We start from the raw sequence: 25,496 nt of genomic DNA, 5'->3' as shown, positions 1-25,496 counted from the left end.
CCCTGAAGGACAAAACAAATTTAAGATAAGATAAGATGTTACTTTATTGACCATACAATCGAGAAGCAGCTTCAATAAGTAAAAATAAGTAAAAATAAAAATAAAATAAAATAAAATAAATAAAATAAATAAAATAAATAAAACAAAATAAATAATTAAAATAAATAAAACAAAATAAATAAATAAAATAAATAAAATAAATAAAATAAATAAAATAAATAAAATAAAAGATGAAACACTTTTACAAAGTTGGAGACAAATGTACATTTTATAAAACAAAATGTACATTTGTAAAACACTTTTACCAAGGCCCAAACAAATTTACATTTAAGAAAACAAATTTACAAAAGATGAAACACTTTTACCATTTCTTTTTTTTTTTTTTAAGTTATATTTTTTTGGCCTTTTAGCCTTTATTTTATAGGACAGCTGAAGAGAGACAGGAAATGTAGCTCTAGCGAAAGTTCAGACAGGAAGACTATAAAGCAATCACAGCAGTTGTTTAACTCTCCTCTCCCTCGTTCAATAGCTCACCCGCTTCCAGCTGCACGCTCCGGAGCTGTCATTGGCTGATCAGCAGCGGCATCATCCAATAGCTCAGTGGCATGCCCTTATCATCAGCCTATTTTCTTATCATTTCATTTTACTTTATTTTATTCTATTTAATTCTATTTTATTTTATTTTATTGTATTTTATTTTATTGTATTTTATTTTATTTTATTCTATTTTATTTTATTGTATTTTATTTTATTCTATTTTATTTTATTCTATTTTATTTTATTTTATTCTATTTTACCTTTGTCATTGCTATTATTATTCTTAGTATATTTTTTAACTATGTTAGTACATTGTTGTATTCCCCTGTCCCGTGTTGTAAGCTGTTGTAACAAAAGAATTTCCCCCAACGGAGGACAAATAAAATATATCTTATCTTATCTTATCTTATCAACTCTCCACTGTCTTTTTAAATGTGTCTCTCTCTCCTGCTAGTTCCTCTTGCATTGATGGTGCGCACCCCTCCACCTCCCCATCTCCACCTGGTCTCTGCAAGTCTTCATTTCCTAGGATCATCAACCACCACCACCAGTGTCTGGACTCTAGGGGGATTTCTTCAGCTGCCAAATTCACACATCCTACGCTCACAACATTATCCCCATAGAGTCCTTACCCCAAAGATTTATGTCAACTTCCATCATTCATTCAGTTGTAATAAATAACCTTTAATATTCAAATTGTTTCTCTCCTGATTGAAATGTGGGGAGTAGTGAGCAGGGGAAGACATGCAGGAGATGGTCGACCGGCCGGGAATCAAACCGGCGACCCCTGCGATGAGGACTGTAGCCTCTGTACGTGGGGCGCTTAGACCACTAGGCCACCAGTGCCCCACTTTTACCATTTCTGAAACAAATTAACATTTCATTTTTACGTAAAGGGAATGTACCAAATACAGGAAGTGATCCGGAAGTGATGGAGTGAGGGGTCATTTAGTTTGTTTTGATGGAGAGAGACCAAACGGGGATGGACACAGTTTACATATTAGGTTGTCTTTGGGTCTCAGAGTGAGGTGTCAGACCTCAGATGAAAAAGCATCATGTCTCCAGAAAAGCTTCATCATGTGTCAGAGTTCAGATGAAACGGCCTCAGACTACATCGCCTCAGGCTCAACAGAGTCAGACTGAAAGGAGTCAGACTCAACGGTAAGTGTTCTGTCATTTGTAAAATTGTCTCCGGCTTTGTAAAAGTGTTTTTTGATTTTGTAAATTTGTTTCCTTAAATGTAAATTTGTTTGGGCCTTGGTTAAAGTATTTTGATGATGTAATTTTGCTGGCTTTCGACTCAGCATGAGACCCAGCTCTTGTTTTAGTGCCTTTTTATTTTATTTTTCATTTTTTATTGTTTAACTTTATTTTATCTTATTGTTCTTTTTGATTTTATAATTTTATTGTTTGTTTTTATCCATTATGTTTCTGTACAGCACTTTGTGTCCAGCTGCTGTTGTTCTTAAAGTGCTTTGTAAATAAAGTTGAGTTGAGTTGAGCTGAGTTGAGTTGAGTAATTTTGTTTTATAAAATGTAAAAATGTTTTCCAAAATGTAAATTTGTCTCCAACTTTGTAAAAGTGTCATCTTTTGTAAATGTTTTTTGTCCTTCAGGGCCACCGTAGAAAACACTGCAGATTGACCCCTTCAGGTGACTTCAGACTTTGTTTGGTATAAAGTTAGTTGCCATATAATGCTCAACTTCAAATCTACATAAGACCTGCATGTATGATGTTACTGTGCTAGCCACAACAGCCCTGTGTGACATAGATACAACAACCAATGAACATGGGAGGCTCACTACAAATACCCTGAAACTGATAGAAGTTTTTTTTTAAAGATATCTCACTCCTGACTTACCTGATCTGCTCTGTCCCCAGGTGAAAGTTAACAGCTTCCACAAGAACATCCGCAGGAAACGGCGGCATATCATTCTTGCGTTGAAGGTCAAAGTGAGCGGAGTTTGAAAAGGCATGTACGCCTGTGTCTGTCCGACTGGACACTGTCAGTGACACTGGGTGAAGTGGTTTCAGCCTTTTTATTGCGTCCTGGGATGACATAAAGAACATCAGAGAGGTAAAAAGCAGTGAGTTGTTTGAACTTAGAATACTAACAAATACTTTTAGGCAGACAGATAAAGATATGGATTTAGGAATGATGTGACTAAATAGATTGCTTTACACTTTTATTGCTTCATTAGAAATAGAGTATAAGAAGCAGAAAGCTGAATTTCACTTACCTCCAAATAGTTCTGGACTCCTTTTTTAGCCAGCTGATGTGGAGGCACTCTCACTGCACCGCTGCCAAACATTGATACACAAACAACACATAAGTTATAAGTCATAACAACACACCTTCAAATTTATGGGGTTCAGTTTGTGCCAAAAATATGTCGTCATGCACTCTATGTCTACTGAACATGTGAGAAGACATTTGTCTATGTCCATGGAACGTTGAACTGTCCTTGTGTCATTTGACTTTGTCATTACATCGTGTCGTCATGATGTAATGACAAAGTGTCATCATGTTGTTTGACAGCGTATTTACGTCGTCACTATGTGCTGTTACTACGTGTCATCTTGATGTGTCGTTGCTATGTGTCGCTGTATGCGTTGTTGCTATGCGTTGTTGCTATGCGTTGTTGCTCTGCGTTGTTGCTATGCATTGTTGCTATGTGTTGTTGCTATTGGTCGTCTTGATGTGTAGTTACTATGTGTCTTTGACAACGTCGTTGCTATGCGTCGTTACTCTGTGTCGTTACTATGTGTCGTTACTATGTGTTGTTACTATGTGTTGTTACTATGTGTTGTCACTATGTGTCGTTTGACAACGACGTTGCTATGCGTCGTTACTATGCGTCGTTACTATGTGTCGTTACTATGTGTCGTTACTATGTGTTGTTTGACAACGCTGTGCTATGCGTCATTACTATGTGTCGTTACTATGTGTTGTTACTATGTGTCGTTACTATGTGTCGTTACTATGTGTCGTTTGACAACGTCGTTGCTATGCGTCGTTGCTATGCGTCGTTACTATGTGTCGTTACTGTGTGTCGTTTGACAACGTCGTTGCTATGCATCGTTGCTATGCGTCGTTACTATGTGTCGTTACTATGTGTCGTTACTATGTGTCGTTACTATGTGTCGTTACTATGTGTCGTTACTATGTGTCATTTGACAACGACGTTGCTATGCGTCGTTGCTATGCGTCGTTGCTATGCATCGTTGATATGCGTCGTTGCTATGCGTCGTTACTATGTGTCATTACTATGTGTCGTTACTGTGTCGTTACTATGTGTTTGACAACGTCGTTGCTATGCGTCGTTACTATGTGTCGTTTGACAACGTCGTTGCTATGTTGTTACTGTGTCATTTGACAACTTGGTTGCTGTGCATCGTTACTGTGTGTTGTTACTATATGTCGTCTTGATGTGTCGTTTCACAACATCGTTGCTACGTGTCGTCTTGATGTGTATTGTCCCCTAACACTAATTTATTTTTCAAGCATCATAGCCTATTAACAGGAACAATCAGAATAAAAGTCAAAATATAGAAGTATATACTTTATATAAAAATATTACATAAACAATAATACCAGCAAAGATTAGTATTCGCTCAAATGTTACAATACAATAATGCAACGACATTGTCAAAGACACATAGTAACTACTGAGACTCTGCAGTTCCAGATCCTTGAAATGAAGGGATTCCAGCCTCTGGTTTAGCACTTGGAACCCAGGTACAGTTCACCATCAAGTCAGAAAAACCTGAAGTTGCCAAAACATGATTCTATCCTCACATTAAAGAATAGAGATTGTTAAATCAATAACAGGATCAGATCGGCTAGTATCGGTATCGGCAGATACCAAAGCCCAGGTATCGATATCGGTATATGGACCCAAAAAGTAGGATCGGTGCATCCCTATGCAATACTACACATCAAGACAACAAACCATAACACACATCATGACGACACGATGTAATGTCAAAGTCAAATAACAGAAGGACAGTTCAACGTTCCATGGACATAGCGAATGTCTTCTCACGTGTTCAGTAGACATAGACAGTGTGCATGATGACATAATTTTGGCACAAACGGAACCCCATATGTTTTTGGCACAAACAGAACCCCATATGTTTTTGGCACAAACAGAACCCCATATTCTTTTGGCACAAACAGAACCCCACATATTTTTGTCACAAACAGAACCCCATATATTTTGGCACAAACGGAACCCCACATATATTTTTGGCACAAACAGAACCCCATACAATTGAAATAAGTAATCTCTCAGTTTTAACCCACCTGTATTTTGTTCCAATATACTGGAAAAAGATGAGATAACGTGCTGAGTTTTGCATGGTATCTTCAAATGTAGATGACACTTCACATTGAATTTGTAAGCCTTTCTGATTATTTATATTTGACACTAATAGACCGTCCTCTCTGGGGATCAGTGAAACACTCATGGGCTGCACAAACTTAACACACTAGAGCAAAGACCACACAGCGGGTTGAGAACACGGAGCGCAGTCTCGAGCGCGTCATTGGCTGTCTAGTTTGTAGTCCGGAAATACATTCGAGTCCCTGAGGCGCGTGAAATGAAATGATGGATTAAAAGCTAGGGTTTCCTGCTTTCACTGTTGTGTTTTGTCACAGGTATGAACTCCAACCAAGCATCAACATGCCTGCAGTGTTACTAAATGACACACTATAATATCGCCTGAGAACCTAAACGACACATGGACATGCCGCCTCGAGACCATACTCTATAAAATAGCTCGAGACATACTTGGCAACATGTGTGACGACAGCATGCCTTCTCTATGTTTCATACATGCAGCATCGAGTCAACTACTCGCGTGACAAGTAATGCAAAACGCCCGTCACGTGGTTTCTTCCATGGATTCTAGATTTGTTTTAATATCTAAGGTTTCTTCTCGATTTTAAAACAGAGCTGTCCAAGGTTGCAGTGATAATAACGTCGGTCCCCGTTTGATTGCGTCATTATTCACCGAGGGTGTGTGTCTTGTCGTCGTCGTCGTCGTCTGACCAGCCGCAGAGCTTCCTCCGTAGACACTCATTGAGACCAGAGAGCATACAATAGAGGGAGATAGGTGACCTGCTGTGGAGCTAAAGACAGTCAACAGTCACAGACCGGCTGGAGAGTATTGGGAATAAAGAAACGATCATTCCAGAGAATAATCTCCAAAAACTAAAAGTAATGCTTAGTTGGTCTGTTATTTTTTATTTTAACTAGCTGAGAAACACACTGAAACCGACACTGATTATAATGCATAATATTATGCCATATTATTATTATATTATTATGTTATATTACATTATTATTCTAGCTACAACTCATGGTCATATTACATACCATATTATTTTTATTTATTGCTTAATTAATTTGTCATTACCAACCATAATCACACCATGTCAACCTGTCACTACTGAAATTTTTTTAAATACTGCCTGTAATTACTTTTTACTATTTACTATTTAATTTAAATTCCATTTGTAACATTGTATATATCAAAATTATATTCTAGCTTTATGTATCTATTGTTATTTTTACTTATTTTATTTTCATTTTATTCTTATTTTGACTTATTGAAACTTCTTCTTGATTGTACTTATGTCTGGGTTGCTATAACAACTGAATTTCCCCCCCCGGGGGATCAATAAAGTAATATCTTATCTTATCTTGATGCCTCACCAGAGGAACATTTTACTGCTCAAGGCTTTCTCTTCTAAGTCTCTGGAGACAAAATTGAGATTCTCACTTCAGCCTCATTCAAGTTTCAAATTGTTCTCATTAGTTTCTCCTAAAATTCACTAGGAGAAATAGTTGAGACCATGACATGAGTCTTATTTGAGACTTAAATGAGAGATCTCATTAATGGCTCATTTTCTTCTCTTTTTTAAAATGTATTTTTGGCCTTTTTGCCTTTATTTGACAGGACAGCTGAAGAGAGACAGGAAATGTGGGGAGTAGTGAGCGGGGGAAGACATGCAGGAAATGGTCGACCAGCCGGGAATTGAACCGGTGACCCCTGCGACGAGGACTGTAACCTCTGTATGTGGGGCACTTAGACCACTAGGCCACCAGCGCCCAAAAGAATCCAATAATTGTAATAATCTGAATAAATCTGGTCAGCCCTTTTGCGGCCCATATTTTAAATAAATGGTCTGTCATACCTGGAGATATGAAATCTCTATCTTTTGCAATTTCTCTCAAATCCACTAAATCTTTGTGAAGTTGTTTTGTTCCAAACAGACTTGTAAAGGAAGGACCATACTGTGAAGTCAAAGAAGAGATCATTTCACATTTAAATATCTGATCTTGCAAGTGGTTCAAATGTTTTAATGAGAATTGTAAGTTTGTGGACAATTACATTGAAATCTTAATTTTGCAGGGCACTATAAATGTTGATGAAAAGATGAGCTCAGGCTCTTTCTTTGCTCCATCTGAGCTTAACTTGAGACACAAAAACTGAGTCTGACAAAAACAAATGGATGAGGTTAGATTGAGACAATTGAGAGAGCTCCCTGATTTCTCCACCTGAGCTCAAAAGGAGTCACAACACTTGAGAAATACCTGAGAATCATTTCAGATTGAGACCAGATCTCCTTTTGAACTGAAAGGGAGACTAAGCTGAGACTTTTTACAACTTTTTTTCTGGAGGCAAGAATGAGAAACAGGAGACATAAGCTATAGTCTCATTTTGCTTTCAGATCTCATTGTTATCTAGGAGATAGAAATGAAACACTTTAGAGATCTCCTCCTTCAAAAGCAAACAAGACCATGAACAACAACACTGATACCTTCTCTGTTGTCATTTTTTATGCCTTAAACCACTCAGAGGGGAGTAGGTGTCAGACCACATGATTGACATTTGGCTTTAGAAATAAACTTTTTTTGGCTGTTTTTATGGCAAATAATCACATTGAGTGATAAATCTGGCTGTTAAAAGACATTAGGGTGAGTTTTTGTTGAAAACACTACTTTTTTTGTGTACAGAACAAGAGATAAGAGGTATCACTTTGTCCACAATGGGTTGCCAAAATTGATATAAATCAAAAGTTCCTCACAGCAGCTTTAAGTATTTCTCAAAATACAGCCAGTAATATCGGAAAAGGTCTTTTTTTATGGCATATAATGATGCATATCAAATTTTCCTTAAACTACCAAGAAGGACCAGTACAAGTTTTATGTTTGTATCCAACAGAGTCCCAACATTTCATGCTGTACTGATAAATTTGATGTATAAATGTATGGGAACTCACTCAAGCCCACATTAAGTGACACAATTAGATATTTTTCTTACTTTTGGAAACATTGGAACAAAAGCCTTTTTATGCTTAAATCAAAATGAATGTGCAAACTGTTGTCATGTGATATTTTTATTTCTTGCTGGACATGTCTTTATATTACTCTTGTGCTGATATGGACCTATGGGTCTGAAATAAAGTATATCTATCTATGGGATCTGGGACGAGCAAAACATTTCCTCATACGTTTTCAAAGCAAACATAGCATGCAGTCCTCTCATTAGGTCTTTGTGGGTTTATTTTTTTAAGTTAAGTTAAAACAAATCCAGTTAACCTATAATGATAATAATAATAATAATAATAATAATAATAATAATAATAATACATTTTAATTTGGGCGCCTTTCAAATCACCCAAGGTCACCTTACAGATAATAAAAACATTCATCATTAAAACATCATAATAACAAACAAATACAAAAAGTAATAAATAAAAACTAAAAACTAGTGAAGTGCAGAGAGTCCAGTTAAAATGGAATAAGCCAGTTTGAAAAGGTCTACCAAACTGTCCTGGGCTGTCCTCTGGACTCCATAGAGGAGGTGGGTGAGAGGAGGATGTTAGCCAAGCTGACATCCATCATGGACAATCCCTCTCACACCCTGCATGAGACTGTGGGGTCCCTGAGCAGCTCCTTCAGCAGCAGACTGAGACTCCCACCCTGCAGGACGGAGCGCTACCGCAGGTCCTTCATCCCATCTGCAATCAGACTGTTTAACACCAGCACTGCTGTGTCCCGTTAATCATCTGTTCTCATCTTTCATTCCACTACATGGAAGTTAATATGTGACTTGGCACATTCACAAATAACTACTGTATCCATCTGAATCGCACTGTTCTTCATACTGTGTATGTTTGTTTTTAAATAACCTGGTGCAATTTAATCTGTGCAATAACTTACCTTATCTATTTATCAGATAGAAGTGTACATAGTGTGTTTATATCTGTAATTCAGTCAGACAACTCACGTTTACTTAATAAGTTTATTGCAGCATACAGTATTGTGTTTGGCGTGTGGGCTCCGAATTTCATTACTCCTCGTAGATTATTTAAATGCAGACATTAGGAGCAATGAGATAGGACTAACCCCCCCGGAGCCCGCAGGTGGAAGCCGGGGAGGAGGTGGGGACAAACTTCACACAGCACTGAGCAGAACAGCAGGAGCACTGCAAGCAGAGGCAGAGACAGGGAGGCTTGCCGTTTAATAGACTTCCGAATGAGGATGTTGAGATCAGCTGATGGAGAGGTGGTGACGTGTCAGTATGATGAGCGCGGCTCGAGTTGTCTGCCTGAACTAGCTTGCAGGTGGCGCTCCATTAGTTGCCATATTTTATTTTATTTTTACTTTATTTTATATTATTTTATTCTATTCTATTCTATTCTATTTTATTTTATTCTATTCTATTCTATTCTATTTTATTTTATTTTATTCTATTTTATTTTATTTCATTCTATTTTATTCTATTTTATTGTATTCTATTTTATTCTATTCTATCTTATTTTATTTTTACTTTATTTTATTCTATTCTATTCTATTCTATTCTATTCTATTTTATTTAATTTTATTCTATTTTATTTTATTTTATTCTATTCTATTCTATTCTATTTAATTTAATTTCATTTAATTTAATTTTATTTTATTTAATTTAATTTAATTTTATTTTATTATAGTATATCTTATTTAGCCAGATCTCGATTGTATCCCAAGGTTGTCCAAAATTATTTGATAAATATCTAAATTAAATTTTAATTCAAAATAATTCATAATTCATTAAGTAATTCTTGAAGTTAACATTCAGGAAAAAAATGATGGCGGTGAGGGTCCCAGTTAACTATGAGGTCTTTCTCAATCCTCATTCCTCATAGTTGACAGTACTGTTACGGGAGGTGTGAACTAGTCCGCGCTCTCCTCTGATATGCTCTCCACAGTGCAGCTACGCCTCTCGCCTGTCTCAGCAGCGGCAGCAGCGGCAGCAGCAGCAGTGTAGTAGTAATACGCCTCCCGTGCACTCCGCTCGCATTTTGTGTCACGGTGCCACCGGGAGAGGGGCGACAGACTGCTGCGCGTCAGGGGACACCAGTCACCATCCGCACGGTTCAAGCGACATCCCGCCGCGGGCAATGACATTAGCAGACTGAAGTGGGAATACACGAGAAAACGCAAAAATGACGGTGGACTTTGAAGAATGTATAAAGGATTCACCCCGTTTCAGGTAAGGCTGTTACTCGCAGCGGTGCGCAAAAAATGGCACACCTTCTTTTACGCATGATTTTTTTTTTGATGGGACAGAGCGGTTCATTTTTTTGGGGCTGAATGTGTGATGGTAGCAACAGGGTGGATGTTACAAGATGTCGTGCCCAATGTTTTATGTATTCAACAAGAGCAAAAGAGGGGGTCATTTTTTTTTTCATTGACGATTAGTTTTTTCCAAATATCATAAATGATGAGTTATTCAAGTTCTTATTCCCTTTAAGATACAATTACGTGTGACAGTGGTTCCTATGTGACTGTCTGCATTTTTAGATGTGGGTTGTGACGTTAGCTCAGTGCACATGAGAGGAGGGACACTCATTGCCACGCACAGTAAGGATCCATTTTGCTTGAGTGTAAAAAAAAAAAAAAATGTATGTGATTATTACTGCTGTTGTCATGCTTTGGTCAAACCCCTAATGTGCACTGAAAGAGAGGGAGCAACACCTCTTAACGTGCCACTAAAATAATTCAGATAGTAAAAAGTGGTTGTGAGGATGTGTGTGTGACTGAGGATGCAGGATTGGCACACAGGTTGGGTGCATTTTGTGTTCACAGAGGAGGCCCTGCAGTGTGTGTGTGTGTGTGTGTGTGGTAGAAGAGTGTAGAGAAGATGTCCTTGCAGCAGCAGCAGCAGCAGCTTTAGTTTGGCTGCATGGCCAGCAAGGAGAGGAGAACACTCTCTCCCCTGCAGGGACAGAGCTCGTATCCCAGGCACAAATCCAGCTGTTCGGCCTCTTCTATCAAAGCTGGAAGTTGTAGCAACATTCAGTCAACGTGCCAGTCTTGCTTCTCTCCTGTGGGAAACTATCAGAGGGGATTTAACTGCATGTAGGGCAGGGATGCCCTGCTCACTTTGCCTGGCTGGTTTCTTCAGTGTATTTCTGTTGCCTCTTCTGGTTCTTCCGTGTCAGCGTCTGCTGCCCTGTTTGCTTTTGTTTGCTTGTCGTTTTGTTGCTTCCCTCTCCCTCTTCCTCTCTCACAGACACAACTTCTCTTGTTTGTTGAACACTGTGTGACTAACAGAGAGTTTGTGATTGGAGTGAGCAACATATAGAGGAATGAAAGAAAGAACAGGACTGAGGGAGGCAGACATGCAATTTGCTTCTTAAACCCACCTCAGTGATGGATGCATGGTCTGGATGGAAGGTCACAGGGAGAGACACGTTTAGATGTTCTCTGTTTCCGCCTGGTTCACTTTCTCACAGTATTATATGAAGATTGGCATGTGGGAAATTCCACCACTGACAAAGGAGGCTGTCGTTTCCTTGGTTTTACTAGCAGTTAGTTGAGGAAAATGTAATGTTGCGCAATATTGTGATCACAATTGAAATAGTGGAAGGATGAGAACAGACTGTGTTTCTTTTACACACAATAAAAAATAACCATACCCTCCATTTAAGTACATACACATGCACAGAAGCTTTTTAACTGAGGTATTTGTTTTGATCATAAACATTGGTCATGATTTTAAAATGAAACACAAAGAACTTCATATATTATTTCTCTGTTTGCATAATATATTCAACTTCAACTATATTGTACAAATGGCAGTATTATCAGGTTATCTGTAAAGACAAGAAGAAATTTTGGGACATTTTTGTTCCCTTAGAAAGCCACCTGTGTCATTCAAGAATGTTTCCAATGATGATAAGACCCTCTACACACACTCACATATTCTTCCTTTTCTTATCAAATCACTCCAACTCTGTATGACTCGTATGACTTCTCTATTTTATCACAGACAGTCATCATATTTGCATATTTTCCCAGTACATCAGAGCGACTGGTGTCCTGGTTTTCTTTCCTCTTCTTGTTGTGTCATTCTGGAGAAACAAGACAGAGAGAGCCAGTCCTGTCTGTCTTCCCACACATGCTGCTAAAACAGCTCTCACACACCCTCACACTGCAGGTCTGTACATGCAGCCGTCTTGTGTGCCCAAATGTATGATTGTGTGAGCATGAAAGAATTCTAAGATATGCCAGGAGATGTTTTGTAACACACACAGACAGACACACACACACACCTTGGTGTTAAGTGTGTCAGCCAGTCACACTGTAGATTACTCTCTTTCTTTTATTCTCATCCCTGCCTTTGATTCTGCTGCTGTGTTTGTTCAATCATACTATAAAAAAATCCTGTAACAAAGCATGTGCACCTGTCTGTAGCTGTTAGAACTGAATGGCTGTAATCTGAGTCCCTGAAGGCACCAGGTCAGTTTTAGGCTTGTCCACACTGAGGGTTCATGGGAGGGATCATTGCTTCTACTTTTATGTTGATGGTAGAACAGGTAAGAGCAGTTTTAGGCCATTCATATGAATGAAAAGCAACTGACTTTTACACTATATAATAAAACTAATGATAGTCACTTCACTATTATGGTTCTACTTATTCACTGATGAACATTGAAAGCACAGTACTGTAGGATTTAGGTATCACCTGATAGATATAGAGCTGATTAGAAAAAAAGAGATAAAGTACAATCCCTTAACTATGGAAGAGGATTAGGGCCACTGGAATAGAAAAGAAATTTAAAGGTGACATATCACGCTTTTTTCATCAATATATATTGGTCTAAGAGGTCCCCAAAACATGTCTTTAAAGTTTATGCTCAAAAAAACACTTTGAAATCAGATTTTGGTCTGCCTGAAAAGTCCTCTTCTTCAGTCCTCCTCAGAACGCTCTGTTTTCTCTCTGACCACGCCCCCTCAGGAAGTGGATGTGCCTCGGCTGTCCAACACGTTGATCTAATGTTTACATGTTGGCTGAATATACACGGCTGCTCAGAGATCACGTTACTTCAACCCTCTGAATCTGATCCAGAATCTGATCCTGAAGGAGAGGCGCCTGTAGCAGGACCTTTCTGAAGGATTGGTCACAGATTTAGTGTTTCTTGTTGTTTTATTTGTCAGTATGTCGACGTGTGTCTTGGTACACAGCTACGAACATGTAGCTATGTGGCTATGCTAACTAGCGCTAGCACTTTTCCATGATAAATAAAAATCATCCACTAGATCTTCAAATCTGCAGACGTGGGGAGTAAAACCGACCTCTACCAGAAAGGCAGCAGGACCTTTCTGAAGGATTGGTCACAGATTTAGTGTTTCTTGTTGTTTTATTTGTCAGTATGTCGACGTGTGTCTTGGTACACAGCTACAGCTACAGCTATGAACATGTAGCTATGTGGCTATGCTAACTAGCGCTAGCACTTATCCATGATAAATAAAAATCATCCACTAGATCTTCAAATCTGCAGACGTGGGGAGTAAAACCGACCTTTGTGTTTATTAAGACAGCCTACAACTAGCATGCCTCCCTCCTAAGCTCCTTGTTAGCACACATGTGTGCAGGTAATGAAAAACAGAGGAGGGATTCAGTATTATTTTATACAGTCTATGGGCTGAACAAGCTCCGAGCTCTGACTCCGTGACAGACCGGATATTGTTGTTACGTAACAAAAACACTGAAGTCTGAAACGGCTGGTTTCAGCACACATTTACAGAAAGGTGGAGAAATCAGAACAGGGGCAGAATGGATTCTTTTCATTTTCAGGGGGTTTGTAGACAGGGACACATATTTCAGGTAGAGAACCATTAAAAAGTCAATTTTGCATGATATGTCACCTTTAAGGTCAATTTTTTTTTTATTATTATTCTGAGAAAAAAGTCAGAATTCTGAAAATAAAGTGAGAATTCTGACTTTTCAATCTGAATATTAATATTAATAAAAAAATTGACCTTAATTATTATTATTTTTTTAATGGACCCAATCCTCTTCTGTACTTAGCAACTTTTAGTCCTTTTATGACTTATTTGTAATGATATAAGTAGAAATATGAAAAATGTGGGTGTGAGCTGTTGCCTGGCAACAGTGCCTTTAAGTGAGATAAATGGGAACTGGGAGAAAAGAGGACGGAAAATTTGAGAATGAAGGAGGAGAGTGGGTGCCTTAAAGAGACGCAGTTTTTACTTTGAGATGAGTTTAAATTCAACAAAAGCATCTGTAGACTCAACATGGAAACTGAGAGAGTTGCTTTATTATTTTTGTTAAATCCCATTTACTGTCTGTTTCAATTCAGGTCATAGGATGTGAAAATATTAGTGCAGGGGGAAGAGAACCCCCACGCAATGATGATATCAGGTTAACTTAAAGGTGACATATCATGCAAAATTGACTTTTTAATGGTTCTCTACCTGAAATATGTGTCCCTGTCTACAAACCCCCTGAAAATGAAAAAGAATCCATTCTGCCCCTGTTCTGATTTCTCCACCTTTCTGTAAATGTGTGCTGAAACCAGCCGTTTCAGTTTTCAGTGTTTTTCATACGTCACAACGCCATCCGGTCTGTAACAGGAAGTCAGAGCTCGGAGCTTGTTCAGCCCATAGACTGTATAAAATACAACTCAACCCCTCCTCCGTTTTTCATTCCCTGCACACATGTGTGCTAACAAGGAGCTTAGGAGGGAGGCATGCTAGTTGTAGGCTGTCTTAATAAACACAAAGGTCGGTTTTACTCCCCACGTCTGCAGATTTGAAGATCTAGTGGATGATTTTTAGTTTTCATGGAAAAGTGCTAGCGCTAGTTAGCATAGCCACATAGCTACATGTTGGTAGCTGTGTACCAAGACACACGTCGACATACTGACAAATAAAACAACAAGAAACACTAAATCTGTGACCAATGGTTCAGAAAGGTCCTGCTGCAGGCGCCTCTCCGTCAGGATCAGATTCTGGATCAGATTCAGAGGGTTGAAGTAACGCGGGTCTGTGAGCAGCCAACATGTAAACATTAGATCAACGTGCTGGAGAGCCGAGGCCTCATCCACTTCCTAAAGGGGGCGTGGTCAGAGAGCTCATTCTCATTTAAAGGCACAGACACAGAAAACAGCCTGTTCTGAGCAGGGCTGAAAAAGAGGGGTTTACAGGCAGACCAAAATCTGATTTCAAAGTGTTTTTTTAGCATAAACTTTAAAGACATGTTTTGGGGACCTCTTAGACCAATATATTTTGATGAAAAAGAGCAGAATATGTCACCTTTAAAGGTGTGTCTCAACTGTCTTATGGCTTTCTGTTTTGTTTTTCAACAACTGATCACATGGAAAGGGGAACATGAAAAGTGAGGTTTCGCCTGTGGCAGGTTGATTCTGAGTTCAGTGAGGGTGAACCAGGGAGTTTAAAGATCCGGAGAACCAGCTTCACCTGTCTGCCTCCCTCCCACCCATAGATACAGTATACAGCTACATTATACAGGCTGCACAGACAGGTTGAGTGAGTGTGTCAACAAGTAACAAAGAGACAGGAGCAGATTGAAAGGTAGAATGGACTCATTGGATAGAGCTGTTATTCTGCAATTATATGATGAAGTGAAATCACAATACCACAGCTTGTGAGTGGCTCTTATTGTAAAATTGAAGTAGCACTCATCTAGACATCATTGAAAAGTTGCACCAAATTACTAGACTCATTTATATCTGGACAGCAGTGTTGTCTGTTCAGGGTTTGATGGTGATGGATGATTATCAATTCAGTTCCTCTCAGGTGTGTATCTCCACTGTGGTTGCTATGGTTTCTTGCAGAAATATCACACCAGAGGTCACATCTGGCTGTTTTATAGACACAGCCCTTATCCCTGATTTCTGTGTAGAAGGCAAACAGACTTGGCAATATCTCATTATTTTTACTGACACAGTATGATTATATTTGTATTACCTGCACTGGCACCTTCTCTTACTTATGAATACAGGATGCAGTTAATGCTTCTTAAGTCTCTTGCAGAATTGGAGCTGTCATACTCAAAAGCGACAGTCTGGATTAAATATATTCACAGATAAAAGCTGTGGGAGAATGTCTTAAGCTTTTACAACTCATAAGTGTCCTGGATTTAGTGAAAGGTCAGTAAGGACTCTTTAAAAAGGAGCTCTTTCCTCTCTTTTATGTGATTTCCTGCGTTATTTAAAAGCACATCTCTGTTTATTGGCAGATTAAAGGGCTTTTGATGCTTAAGATATTTGTCTGGCGCCCTGGTTTCACTTCACTGTCTGGATTTTTGTTCCCTACCTGCGTCATCGTCACCTTTAATCCTTCCTAAACACATATCATCTACATTAAACAAACTCCATAATTTCTTTATTCCCATCGACAACTCGCCCCTCTTCCCCTCAGGTTAAGAGTCTGGGTGTCATCCTCGACAGCACCCTCTCCTTCACCTCCCATATCAACCACGTCACCCGGTCCGCATACTTTCACCTCCGCAATATTAACCGTCTCCGTCCTTCACTCACTCCCCACTCCACGGCCATTCTTGTTCACAGCCTCGTCACCTCCCGTTTAGACTATTGCAACTCCCTTCTGTTTGGTCTCCCCCACAAAACCCTCCATAAACTACAACTGGTTCAAGATTCAGCCGCCCGTATCTTCACACGCACCGCCTCCGTCCACCACATCACACCCATCCTGCAACAGCTCCACTGGCTCCCCATCACAGACCGGATCAACTACAAAATACTTCTCCTCACCTTCAAATCCATACACAACCTCGCCCCTCCATATCTCTCTGACCTCCTCCATGCTGCCACACCCGTCCGCACCCTCAGATCCTCCTCCTGCTCCATCCACCTCACTGTCCCCCCTGCTCGCCTTGTTACCAGAGCAGCTGAAGGCTCTGCTCCCCAGCTCTAGAACTCTCTCCCACCTGACCTCCGCAACACTGACTCAATCCCACATTTTAAATCCAAACTCAAAACCCATCTGTTTAAACTGGCTTACTCCATCTGACCACAACTCCTCTGTCCATTCACTTCAAACATTTTAAATTTTGTTTTATTTACTGTTTGTTATTTAAACTCTGTTTGTTTTTAAAGGTGACATATCATGCAAAATTGACTTTTTAATGGTTGAAATATGTGTCCCTGTCTACAAACCCCCCGAGAATGAAAAAAATCCATTCTGCCCCTGTTCTGATTTCTCCACCTTTCTGTAAATGTGTGCTGAAACCAGCCGTTTCAGACTTCCGTGTTTTTGTTACGTAACAATATCCGGTCTGTCACGGAGTCAGAGCTCGGAGCTTGTTCAGCCCATAGACTGTATAAAATAATACTGAATCCCTCCTCCGTTTTTCATTACCTGCACAAATGTGTGCTAACAAGGAGCTTAGGAGGGAGGCATGCTAGTTGTAGGCTGTCTTAATAAACACAAAGGTCGGTTTTACTCCCCACGTCTGCAGATTTGAAGATCTAGTGGATGATTTTTATTTATCATAGATAAGTGCTAGCGCTAGTTAGCATAGCCACATAGCTACATGTCGTAGCTGTAGCTGTGTACCAAGACACACGTCGACTTTCTGACAAATAAAACAACAAGAAACACTAAATCTGTGACCAATCCTTCAGAAAAGGTCCTGCTGCCTTTCTGGCAGAGGTTGGTTTTACTCCCCACGTCTGCAGATTTGAAGATCTAGTGGATGATTTTTATTTATCATGGATAAGTGCTAGCGCTAGTCAGCATAGCCACATAGCTACATGTTCATAGCTGTGTACCAAGACACACGTCTACATACTGATAAATAAAACAACAAGAAACACTAAATCTATGACCAATCCTTCAGAAAGGTCCTGCTACAGGCGCCTCTCCGTCAGGATCAGATTCTGGATCAGATTCAGAGGGTTGAAGTAACGTGATCTCTGAGCAGCCGTGTATATTCAGCCAACATGTAAACATTAGATCAACGTGCTGGAGAGCCGAGGCACATCCACTTCCTGAGGGGGCGTGGTCAGAGAGAAAACAGAGTGTTCTGAGGAGGACTGAAGAAGAGGGTTTTTCAGGCAGACCAAAATCTGATTTCAAAGTGTTTTTTTGAGCATAAACTTTAAAGACATGTTTTGGGGACCTCTTAGACCAATATATGTTGATGAAAAAAAGCGTGATATGTCACCTTTAATGTTGTAAGGTGACCTTGAGTGCCAAGAAAGGCGCCTATAAAATAAAATGCATTATTATTATTATTATCATATTGCTTGTCCGAGATAATGAATTCCTATTGGTCAGCAGCCTGTGAAATATGCAAATATGCTTCATGCTGTGAAGGAAGTAGCACTGCAGTTATCAAAGGTCTCTTTCTGCCTCGGTCAAGGATGTAGAGAGAAGCTCATGTTGGGTATATCAGCGCAGTAGAACACAGCTGTTGGAACTTTGTGTCAAAAGAGAGAGCACAGTTGTGTTACAGAGCATATACTGAACACTACAATGTGACCTTAAAACAGCGCATATGCTTTTACAGCTGAGAGGAAAATGCATTAAAGTGCTGAATAAGATTACCTGTAGCCAAAGTGGGCTGACATTGACATACTGCGTGTTTGCTAATGCAGTGATGCCTGGAAAGTGTCCCAGACCCAAGGCCAAAGACGGATAAATCTTACACCAAGTGTCCTTGTCAGCTTGTTTTGAACTTATTTTTGGAGGAAAACCTCATTTAGAGCCTCTGTGACCCCTGAACTTCCCCAGAAATAGATCTCCTGTACACTGTCAGAAAAAACAAGTTAGTTCAACTATTCAATTTGTAACCTGGCTGCCTTAAAATGTGAAGTTCAGCAAGCCAAGAAATTTAAGTTGTTTCCACTTTTGTCTTAGTTCATTAAATTTAGTTTTATTAGTTGGGGTGACGGTGCTGCACGGTGGTGCAGTGGGTAGCGCTGTTGCCTCACAGCAAGAAGGTTCCTGGTTCGAATCCCTGGCCGGGCGGGTGCCTTTCTGTGTGGAGTTTGCATGTTCTATCTGTGCATGCGTGGGTTCTCTCCGGGTTCTCTGGCTTCCTCCCACAATCCACAAACATGCTCAGGTTGATTGATCACTCTAAAATTGCCCCGTAGGTGTGAGTGTGTGCATGAATGGTTGTCTGTCTCTCTGTGTTAGCCCTGTGATAGGTTGGCGACCTGTCCAGGGTGTACCCTGCCTTCCGCCTGAAGCCAGCTGGGATAGGCTCCAGCCCCCCGTGACCCCTAACGGGATAAGCGGTCAAGATAATGGATGGATGGATAGTTGGGGTGACAAAGACAGTGCTGATGAATTAGTTCTATCAACTTCATACTTTAAGTTTAATCAACAAGCCTTTTTAGTGACACCAACAAGCAATTCTAAGTTTCACAAACCTTAATCTGAGTAGAAACAACATGAAAAAACAAATTAGATCAACATGTTTCTACAGGTATATTGAGTTGTAAAAACATGAAAATGTAACATGCCTGAACTAAGCATCTTGTTGGATCAATTTTAATTAATACTTCTGCAAACATGTCTAAAATGTTAACTCAACAAAGTGTTTTATTGAATCAACTTATCTTTTTAAGGAAGCCAGGTAACTCTTTTACTTACTTGTAACATTACGTTAATTAAAAACAAGTACTTGTAATTTCTTAAAACAACCTAAACCTCAATTTTCAAAAAATACTACATCAAAATGATTTCTCAACATGGGACAACATTCAAAATACTTTATTCAATGTCAAAACTGACAACAGCTTTTTTGTATGAATTTGACTTGGCATCAGAATGCTATCATGAAGAATGGATTAATATGCCTTATGTTCAATATTAATCTAGAAGTAAACACTTAGCTTACTCTAACACTGTAAGCAGAATAACAGAAGAGTGCTCTCACTATATAAGAACTATGCAGGTATAAAAACAGAAACTAAGGAGTAAAAAAAATCTACAAATATCACACATTGAACATTTCTCTTCTGGTAAACACTTAGCTTCTGCACTGCATGCAGAGAAGTATTCAAACATTGATCCAATCAGAGTGTCTCTTGCAGCACATGACATTGTAAAGGTTGGTCACTCCAGTGACTATAAGGGGTTTCCTGTGCATTTGTGCAGGGGCCATATTTACATCTAGTTGTATCAACAAGGAAATCTATGTTACCTGAACGACTCTGGTTGGACTGATCAGTTGGACACTATTTTACTTGATATTTCAAGTAAAACTGACATTTAAGTTGAACTGACTTAAGAAAGTGAGCTGAGATAACTGAAACCTCAAATCCTTTTTTACAGTGTACAACATCAGATCCTTGGCAAAACATTTAGGAGTTCAGACCACTCACAGTACAGCTGGGGTTGGTAGTCTGATTTAGATACACTTATTCTTTGTGTCCTGATGGCAATCAATACATAATGTGTTCTTAAAAAAAGCTACAGCTGGAGTAAACCTGGGAAAACACCAACCAATCCCTGCCATCAGGAGCCGAATTATGAAACCAATCAAATCCAGTCCTGCCGTTCTGACCGCCTCCTGCAAAGCGTACATGTCATGTTTGTTTGTGTTTTTAACTTTCACTATAATAATGTTTTGGTGTTTTCTGTTGTTGGTGGGTCTAAATACTACCCAAATTCCATAAGAGTATGGACTCAGTGTAAAATGTTGATAAAAACAACATTTGATGGTTTGAAAATCAAGACAGCAAATCAAATGTTGAAACTGAAAGATGCTGTTGTTTTATGAAATATAAATGCTAATTTGAAATAGCAACACATTTCAAAACATTTGGGAATTTAACAACAAAACACTGAAAAGGTTTTGTAATGCTAAAATAAACCAAAACCTGGTGAAACATCTGTGAACGACTCAAGGTTAATTAGAAACAGGTTGTAGCATGACTGGGTGTTAAAAGGTCATACCAGAGAGAAAGAGTCTCTGAAAAGTAAAGATGGGAAGAGGTTCACTCCTCTGTTAGAGACTGGGTGAGGAAATAGTTCAGCGTTTTCTGAATCATTTTCCAGAGCATAAGATTTCACATTTGAATACTACAGCATGGAATACCACCAATATTCAGAGAACCTAATGAGATCTCCTTATAAAAGGGACAAGGCACAAACCAATACAAGATGGCATTGAGCCTCAGGCCCTCAAAACAGACATGACTCTGTAGTGGAAGTCATTGCATGGGCTCAAAATCACATCTAAAAACCATTGTCTGTGAACACAGCTTGAATGCAGGTTAAAACTGTACCATGAGAGGAAAACCATATATAAATATGACCCAGAAACACCAGTGACTTCCCTGGGCCAGAGCTGATTTCAGTGGAAAACTGCCCTGTAGTTTGAAAAATCAAAGTTTGACATTCTTTTTGGAAACCATGGACGCCCTCCACGCTGAAGAGGAGAGCCCAGAGGAACATTTTACTGCTCAAGGCTTTCTCTTCTAAGTCTCTGGAGACAAAACTGAGATTCTCACTTCAGCCTCATTCAAGTTTCAAATTGTTCTCATTAGTTTCTCCTAAAATTCACTAGGAGAAATAGTTGAGACCATGACATGAGTCTTATTTGAGACTTAAATGAGAGATCTCATTAATGGCTCATTTTCTTCTTCTTTTAAAATATATTTTTGGCTTTTTTGCCTTTATTTGACAGGACAGCTGAAGAGAGACAGGAAATGTGGGGAGTAGTGAGCGGGGGAAGACCTGCAGGAAATGGTCGACTGGCCAGGATTCGAACCAGCGACCCCTGTGATGAGGACTGTAGCCTCTGTATGTGGGGTGCTTAGACCGCTAGGCCACCATCGCCCAAAAGAGTCCACTCCTTTAATTGTAATAATCTGGATAAATCTGGTCAGCTCTTTTGCGGCCCATATTTTAAATAAATGGTCTGTCATACCTGTTGTATGAAATCTCTATCTTTTGTAATTTCTCTCAAATCCACTAAATCTTTGTGAAGTTGTTTTGTTCCAAACAGACTTGTAAAGGAAGGACCAGACTGTGAAGTCAAAGAAGAGATCATTTCACATCTAAATATCTGATCTTGAAGTGGTTCAAATGTTTTAATGAGAATTGTAAGTTTGTGGACAAGTAAATTGAAATGTTAATTTTGCAGGGCACTATAAATGTTGATGAAAAGATGAGCTCAGGCTCTTTCTTTGCTCCATCTGAGCTCAACTTGAGACCCAAAAACTGAGTCTGACAAAAACAAATGGATGAGGTTAGATTGAGACAATTGAGAGAGCTCCCTGATTTCTCCACCTGAGCTCAAAAGGAGTCACAACACTTGAGAAATACCTGAGAATCATTTCAGACTTGGACCAGATCTCCTTTTGAACTGAAAGGGAGACTAAGCTGAGACTTTATGCAACTTTTTTTCTGGAGGCAAGAATGAGAAACAGGAGACATAAGCTATAGTCTCATTTTGCTTTCAAACAGATCTCATTGTTGTCTAGGAGACATAAATGAAACACTTTAGAGATCTCCTCTCTAAATGTATTTTCCTATGGGAGGGGCCATGCTGCTTTTTATGAACATACTTCAAAACTTATTTTTCAGGAAAGATCTTGCATAACACATCAAGGAGATGCCTAACTACACTTTGCTGCATTGCAACAGCATGGCTCTGTAGTAGAAGTGTCCGGGTGCAAAACTGGCCTGCCTGCAGTGCCAAGTTGTCACCCACTTTAAACATTTGGTGCATTATGACACACAAATGATGACAAAGGAGACCCTATCTGTTGAGCAGCTAAAATTCTATATCAGGCAACGATAGGACAACATTTAACTAGCATTTCATTTCAAGTTGCTAAAAATATACCATTGTGTTTTCAGTAATTTATAACTTACATAGCAAGACAGTTGCATTTTGGGACAAAAGCTCTCAGTGGTGAGCTGAAGAAGAACAAGAGTGGCAGTGATACTTGATTAGTAAGAGACAGTGATGTGGAGGACAGTCTTTAGTTAACTGCTAATGATCTCACTGACAAGATCAGTAACTGTCCTCCTTCTCCTCAAGGGAGCAACCATTTAACCACCAATCGACCTTTTAAACTCCTGTGACCCACATGTGTCACAAGACAAAACAGAGCAGAGGCCTCATAAAAATATCTCCCATCAGTTCACATAAATAATTTAGTTCCCTGTGTGTGTAAAGGTGGAGGCTTTGATGGAACGTTCAGGCTGGGGAACTGCAGGACCTCTTTCATGTCAGGAGCATGGAAAATGTGTGCTTACTTCAAAGGAGCTGTGGTGTTTGTGGGCAAGAGGATCAGGGTCACCAGTTTGGTGCTACAAAAACTTCAGCATCTGTGTTGTCTTTCATTTTTATTTTATTTTTGTGGTGCTTTTGTCTCCTCAATCAAAATGTACTGTTGAAAGAAGGGGAACCAGTCAAACAAAGAGGGCAGCCCCACCCTTGCTGCTTTGCAACCATGGATGTGTGTGGAAGTGATGATGCCCCTGGATGATGTCAGATCAAATGAGCACACTACTGCAGTAAATCAGAGTTATGTGACATGACACAATGGCCAGCACAGATAATAATAATAATAATAATAATACATTTTATTTATAACGCACTTTTCATTTCTAGAAATCTCAAAGTGCTACAGGCACACAGTAAAAACAAACTTTTAAAAGCAGTACTTAAAATCAGTTAAAAGCCTCTTTAAAGAGGAAGGTCTTTAAATGTTTTTTAAAAGCATCCACAGTCTGTGGGGTTCTGAGGTGGCTGGGCAGGGAATTCCACAGACGTGGTGCAGCAGCACAAAAGGCCCGATCTCCCATGGTCCGGAGCTTGGTTCTGGGAGGGTGGAGGAGGTTCTGATGTGGAGTGCGTGAGTTCCGGGTTGGGGTTTGCTGGGTGAGGAGTTCTTTTAGGTAGAGTGGGGCGTTTCCATAGATGCACTGATGGGTGATGAGTGCGATTTTGTAGTTGATTCTTGCGGTGACGGGAAGCCAGTGAAGTGTGCGGAGTACTGGGGTGATGTGTTCGTGTTATCGGACTCTGAGTAGGATCCTGGCTGCGGTGTTCTGAATTAGTTGGAGTTTGTGGAGATTTTTGATGGGGGTCCCGATGAGGAGGGCATTGCAGTAATCGAGCCTGGAGGAGATGAAGGCGTGGACGAGCTTTTCAGCGTCAGATACGGTGAGGGAGGGGCGGAGTTTGGCAATGTTCCTTAAGTGAAAAAAGCAGGATTTGGACAGGTGTTTGATGTGGTTGTCGAAGATGTTAGTTGAGTCATAAAATCTTTGAGCTAGTGAAAATGTTTCAGGCAGGAATCCAGAGTTTTTGCAAGGGAGAGAGTTAAAAAGCTGCTTGTTTGCCCACACTGCATCATGTTTGTCTACTGAACTGTTTGTTTGCTTGGAAGCATGGTGAGCAGTGAACACAATGGGCCTCATTCACTAATACATGCGTAGAAATGTTCTTACTCTGCACATAAAATAAGTGCATACGCAAAATCACCATCGGATTCATGACACGTGTGTCCCAGCCAATTTTGTTCTCATCACCTTGCGTATATCAGTGAAGCAGAATCATTCTAAATGGACAGGCGCGTGCCCGAAACCTGCTATCAGCATACTACCACGCCCCAATTCATCCATATAAGGACATCTCATCACTATCACCTCTCTCTCTTACTCCCCTCTATCCCTCTTTCCAGACCCAACTCAGTCGAGGCATGATGTGTGTCTAACATGAGTCTGGTCCTGCCTGAGGTTTCTGCCTGTTAAAAGGAAGTTTGTCCTCTCCACTGTAACTAGCTAAATACTGTGATGTGCAATGCTCATGATGGATTAAGGTGGGGTCAGACTGAGTCTTACCCTGTCTTGAAGTTGGGTCTCTGTTCATAATTTGACATAGAGTGGTCTAGACCTCCTATGTTTGTAAAAGAGTCTTAACATAACGTTTATTGTGATTTGGCGCTATACAAATAAAGATTGATTGGGGCGCTGGTGGCCTAGCAGTCTAAGCGCCCCACATACAGAGGCTATAGTCCTCGTCGCAGGGGTTGCCGGTTCGATTCCCGGCCGGTCAACCATTTCCTTCATGTCGTCCCCCACTCTCTGCTCCCCACATTTCCTGTCTCTCTTCAGCTGTCCTCTCAAATAAAGGCAAAAGGCCAAAAATATAACTTTAAAAAAAATAAAAATAAAGATTGATTGATTGATTGACTTTATTAATCCCCAGGGGGGAAATTCAATTTTTTCACTCGTGTTATTTTTCAGCCATGCTACACGCACAGTTTTTGGTATATACATACAATGCACACACATGCAGTGAACATGCTTAGGGAGAGATGTCAGAGTGAGGATGCTGCCATCAACCAGCGCACCCCAAGCAGTTGGGGGTTCGGTGCCTTGCTCAAGGGTCACCTCTCCAGCCACCAGTCCACTTGTAAAGCTTCTTCCATGCTGGGACTCGAACCGGCATCCCTTAGGGACTCGAACCAGCGACCTTTTGGTTCCCAAGCCAAGTCCCTATGGACTGAGCTACTGCCGCCCTCAAAGGTTAAGAAAAAAATTGTTTGATATTAAAGTGGACGCAAATAAAAGATTAGCAGAACAGCAAAGAAGGAAGGAAACTGGAGGAGGGCAAAGACCACCTGATCACCTGA

General features: G+C 39.9%; 2 protein-coding genes across 7 annotated transcripts in view; one reads left to right on the top strand and one right to left on the bottom strand.

The window, feature by feature from the left end:
• The window catches only part of pusl1 (pseudouridine synthase like 1), a 31,936-nt gene extending 26,351 nt beyond the window's left edge, over positions 1-5,585 (bottom strand). Inside the window, exons 1-3 of one of the 3 annotated variants that reach the window (XM_034680298.1) lie at positions 4,845-5,585; positions 2,779-2,839; positions 2,400-2,587 (exon numbers count right to left, since the gene is read on the bottom strand). In XM_034680298.1, coding sequence (XP_034536189.1) covers positions 2,400-2,587; positions 2,779-2,839; positions 4,845-5,008 — 413 coding nt within the window. In that variant the 5' untranslated portion in view covers positions 5,009-5,585. The remainder of the gene's footprint in view (positions 1-2,399; positions 2,588-2,778; positions 2,840-4,844) is intronic. The other 2 variants (XM_034680291.1, XM_034680282.1) reach the window with 2 other exon arrangements.
• Positions 5,586-9,873: 4,288 nt separating this feature from the next.
• The window catches only part of LOC117823012 (arf-GAP with coiled-coil, ANK repeat and PH domain-containing protein 3-like), a 107,660-nt gene continuing 92,037 nt past the window's right edge, over positions 9,874-25,496 (top strand). For all 4 annotated transcript variants that reach the window (XM_034698043.1, XM_034698035.1, XM_034698059.1 and 1 more), the window contains exon 1: positions 9,874-10,084. In XM_034698043.1, coding sequence (XP_034553934.1) covers positions 10,038-10,084 — 47 coding nt within the window. In that variant the 5' untranslated portion in view covers positions 9,874-10,037. The remainder of the gene's footprint in view (positions 10,085-25,496) is intronic.

This window comes from Notolabrus celidotus, chromosome 1 (genome assembly GCF_009762535.1).
Source record: "Notolabrus celidotus isolate fNotCel1 chromosome 1, fNotCel1.pri, whole genome shotgun sequence".
NCBI classification, from domain to species: Eukaryota; Metazoa; Chordata; class Actinopteri; order Labriformes; family Labridae; genus Notolabrus; species Notolabrus celidotus.
This window is presented reverse-complemented; position numbering and strand designations above follow the sequence as displayed.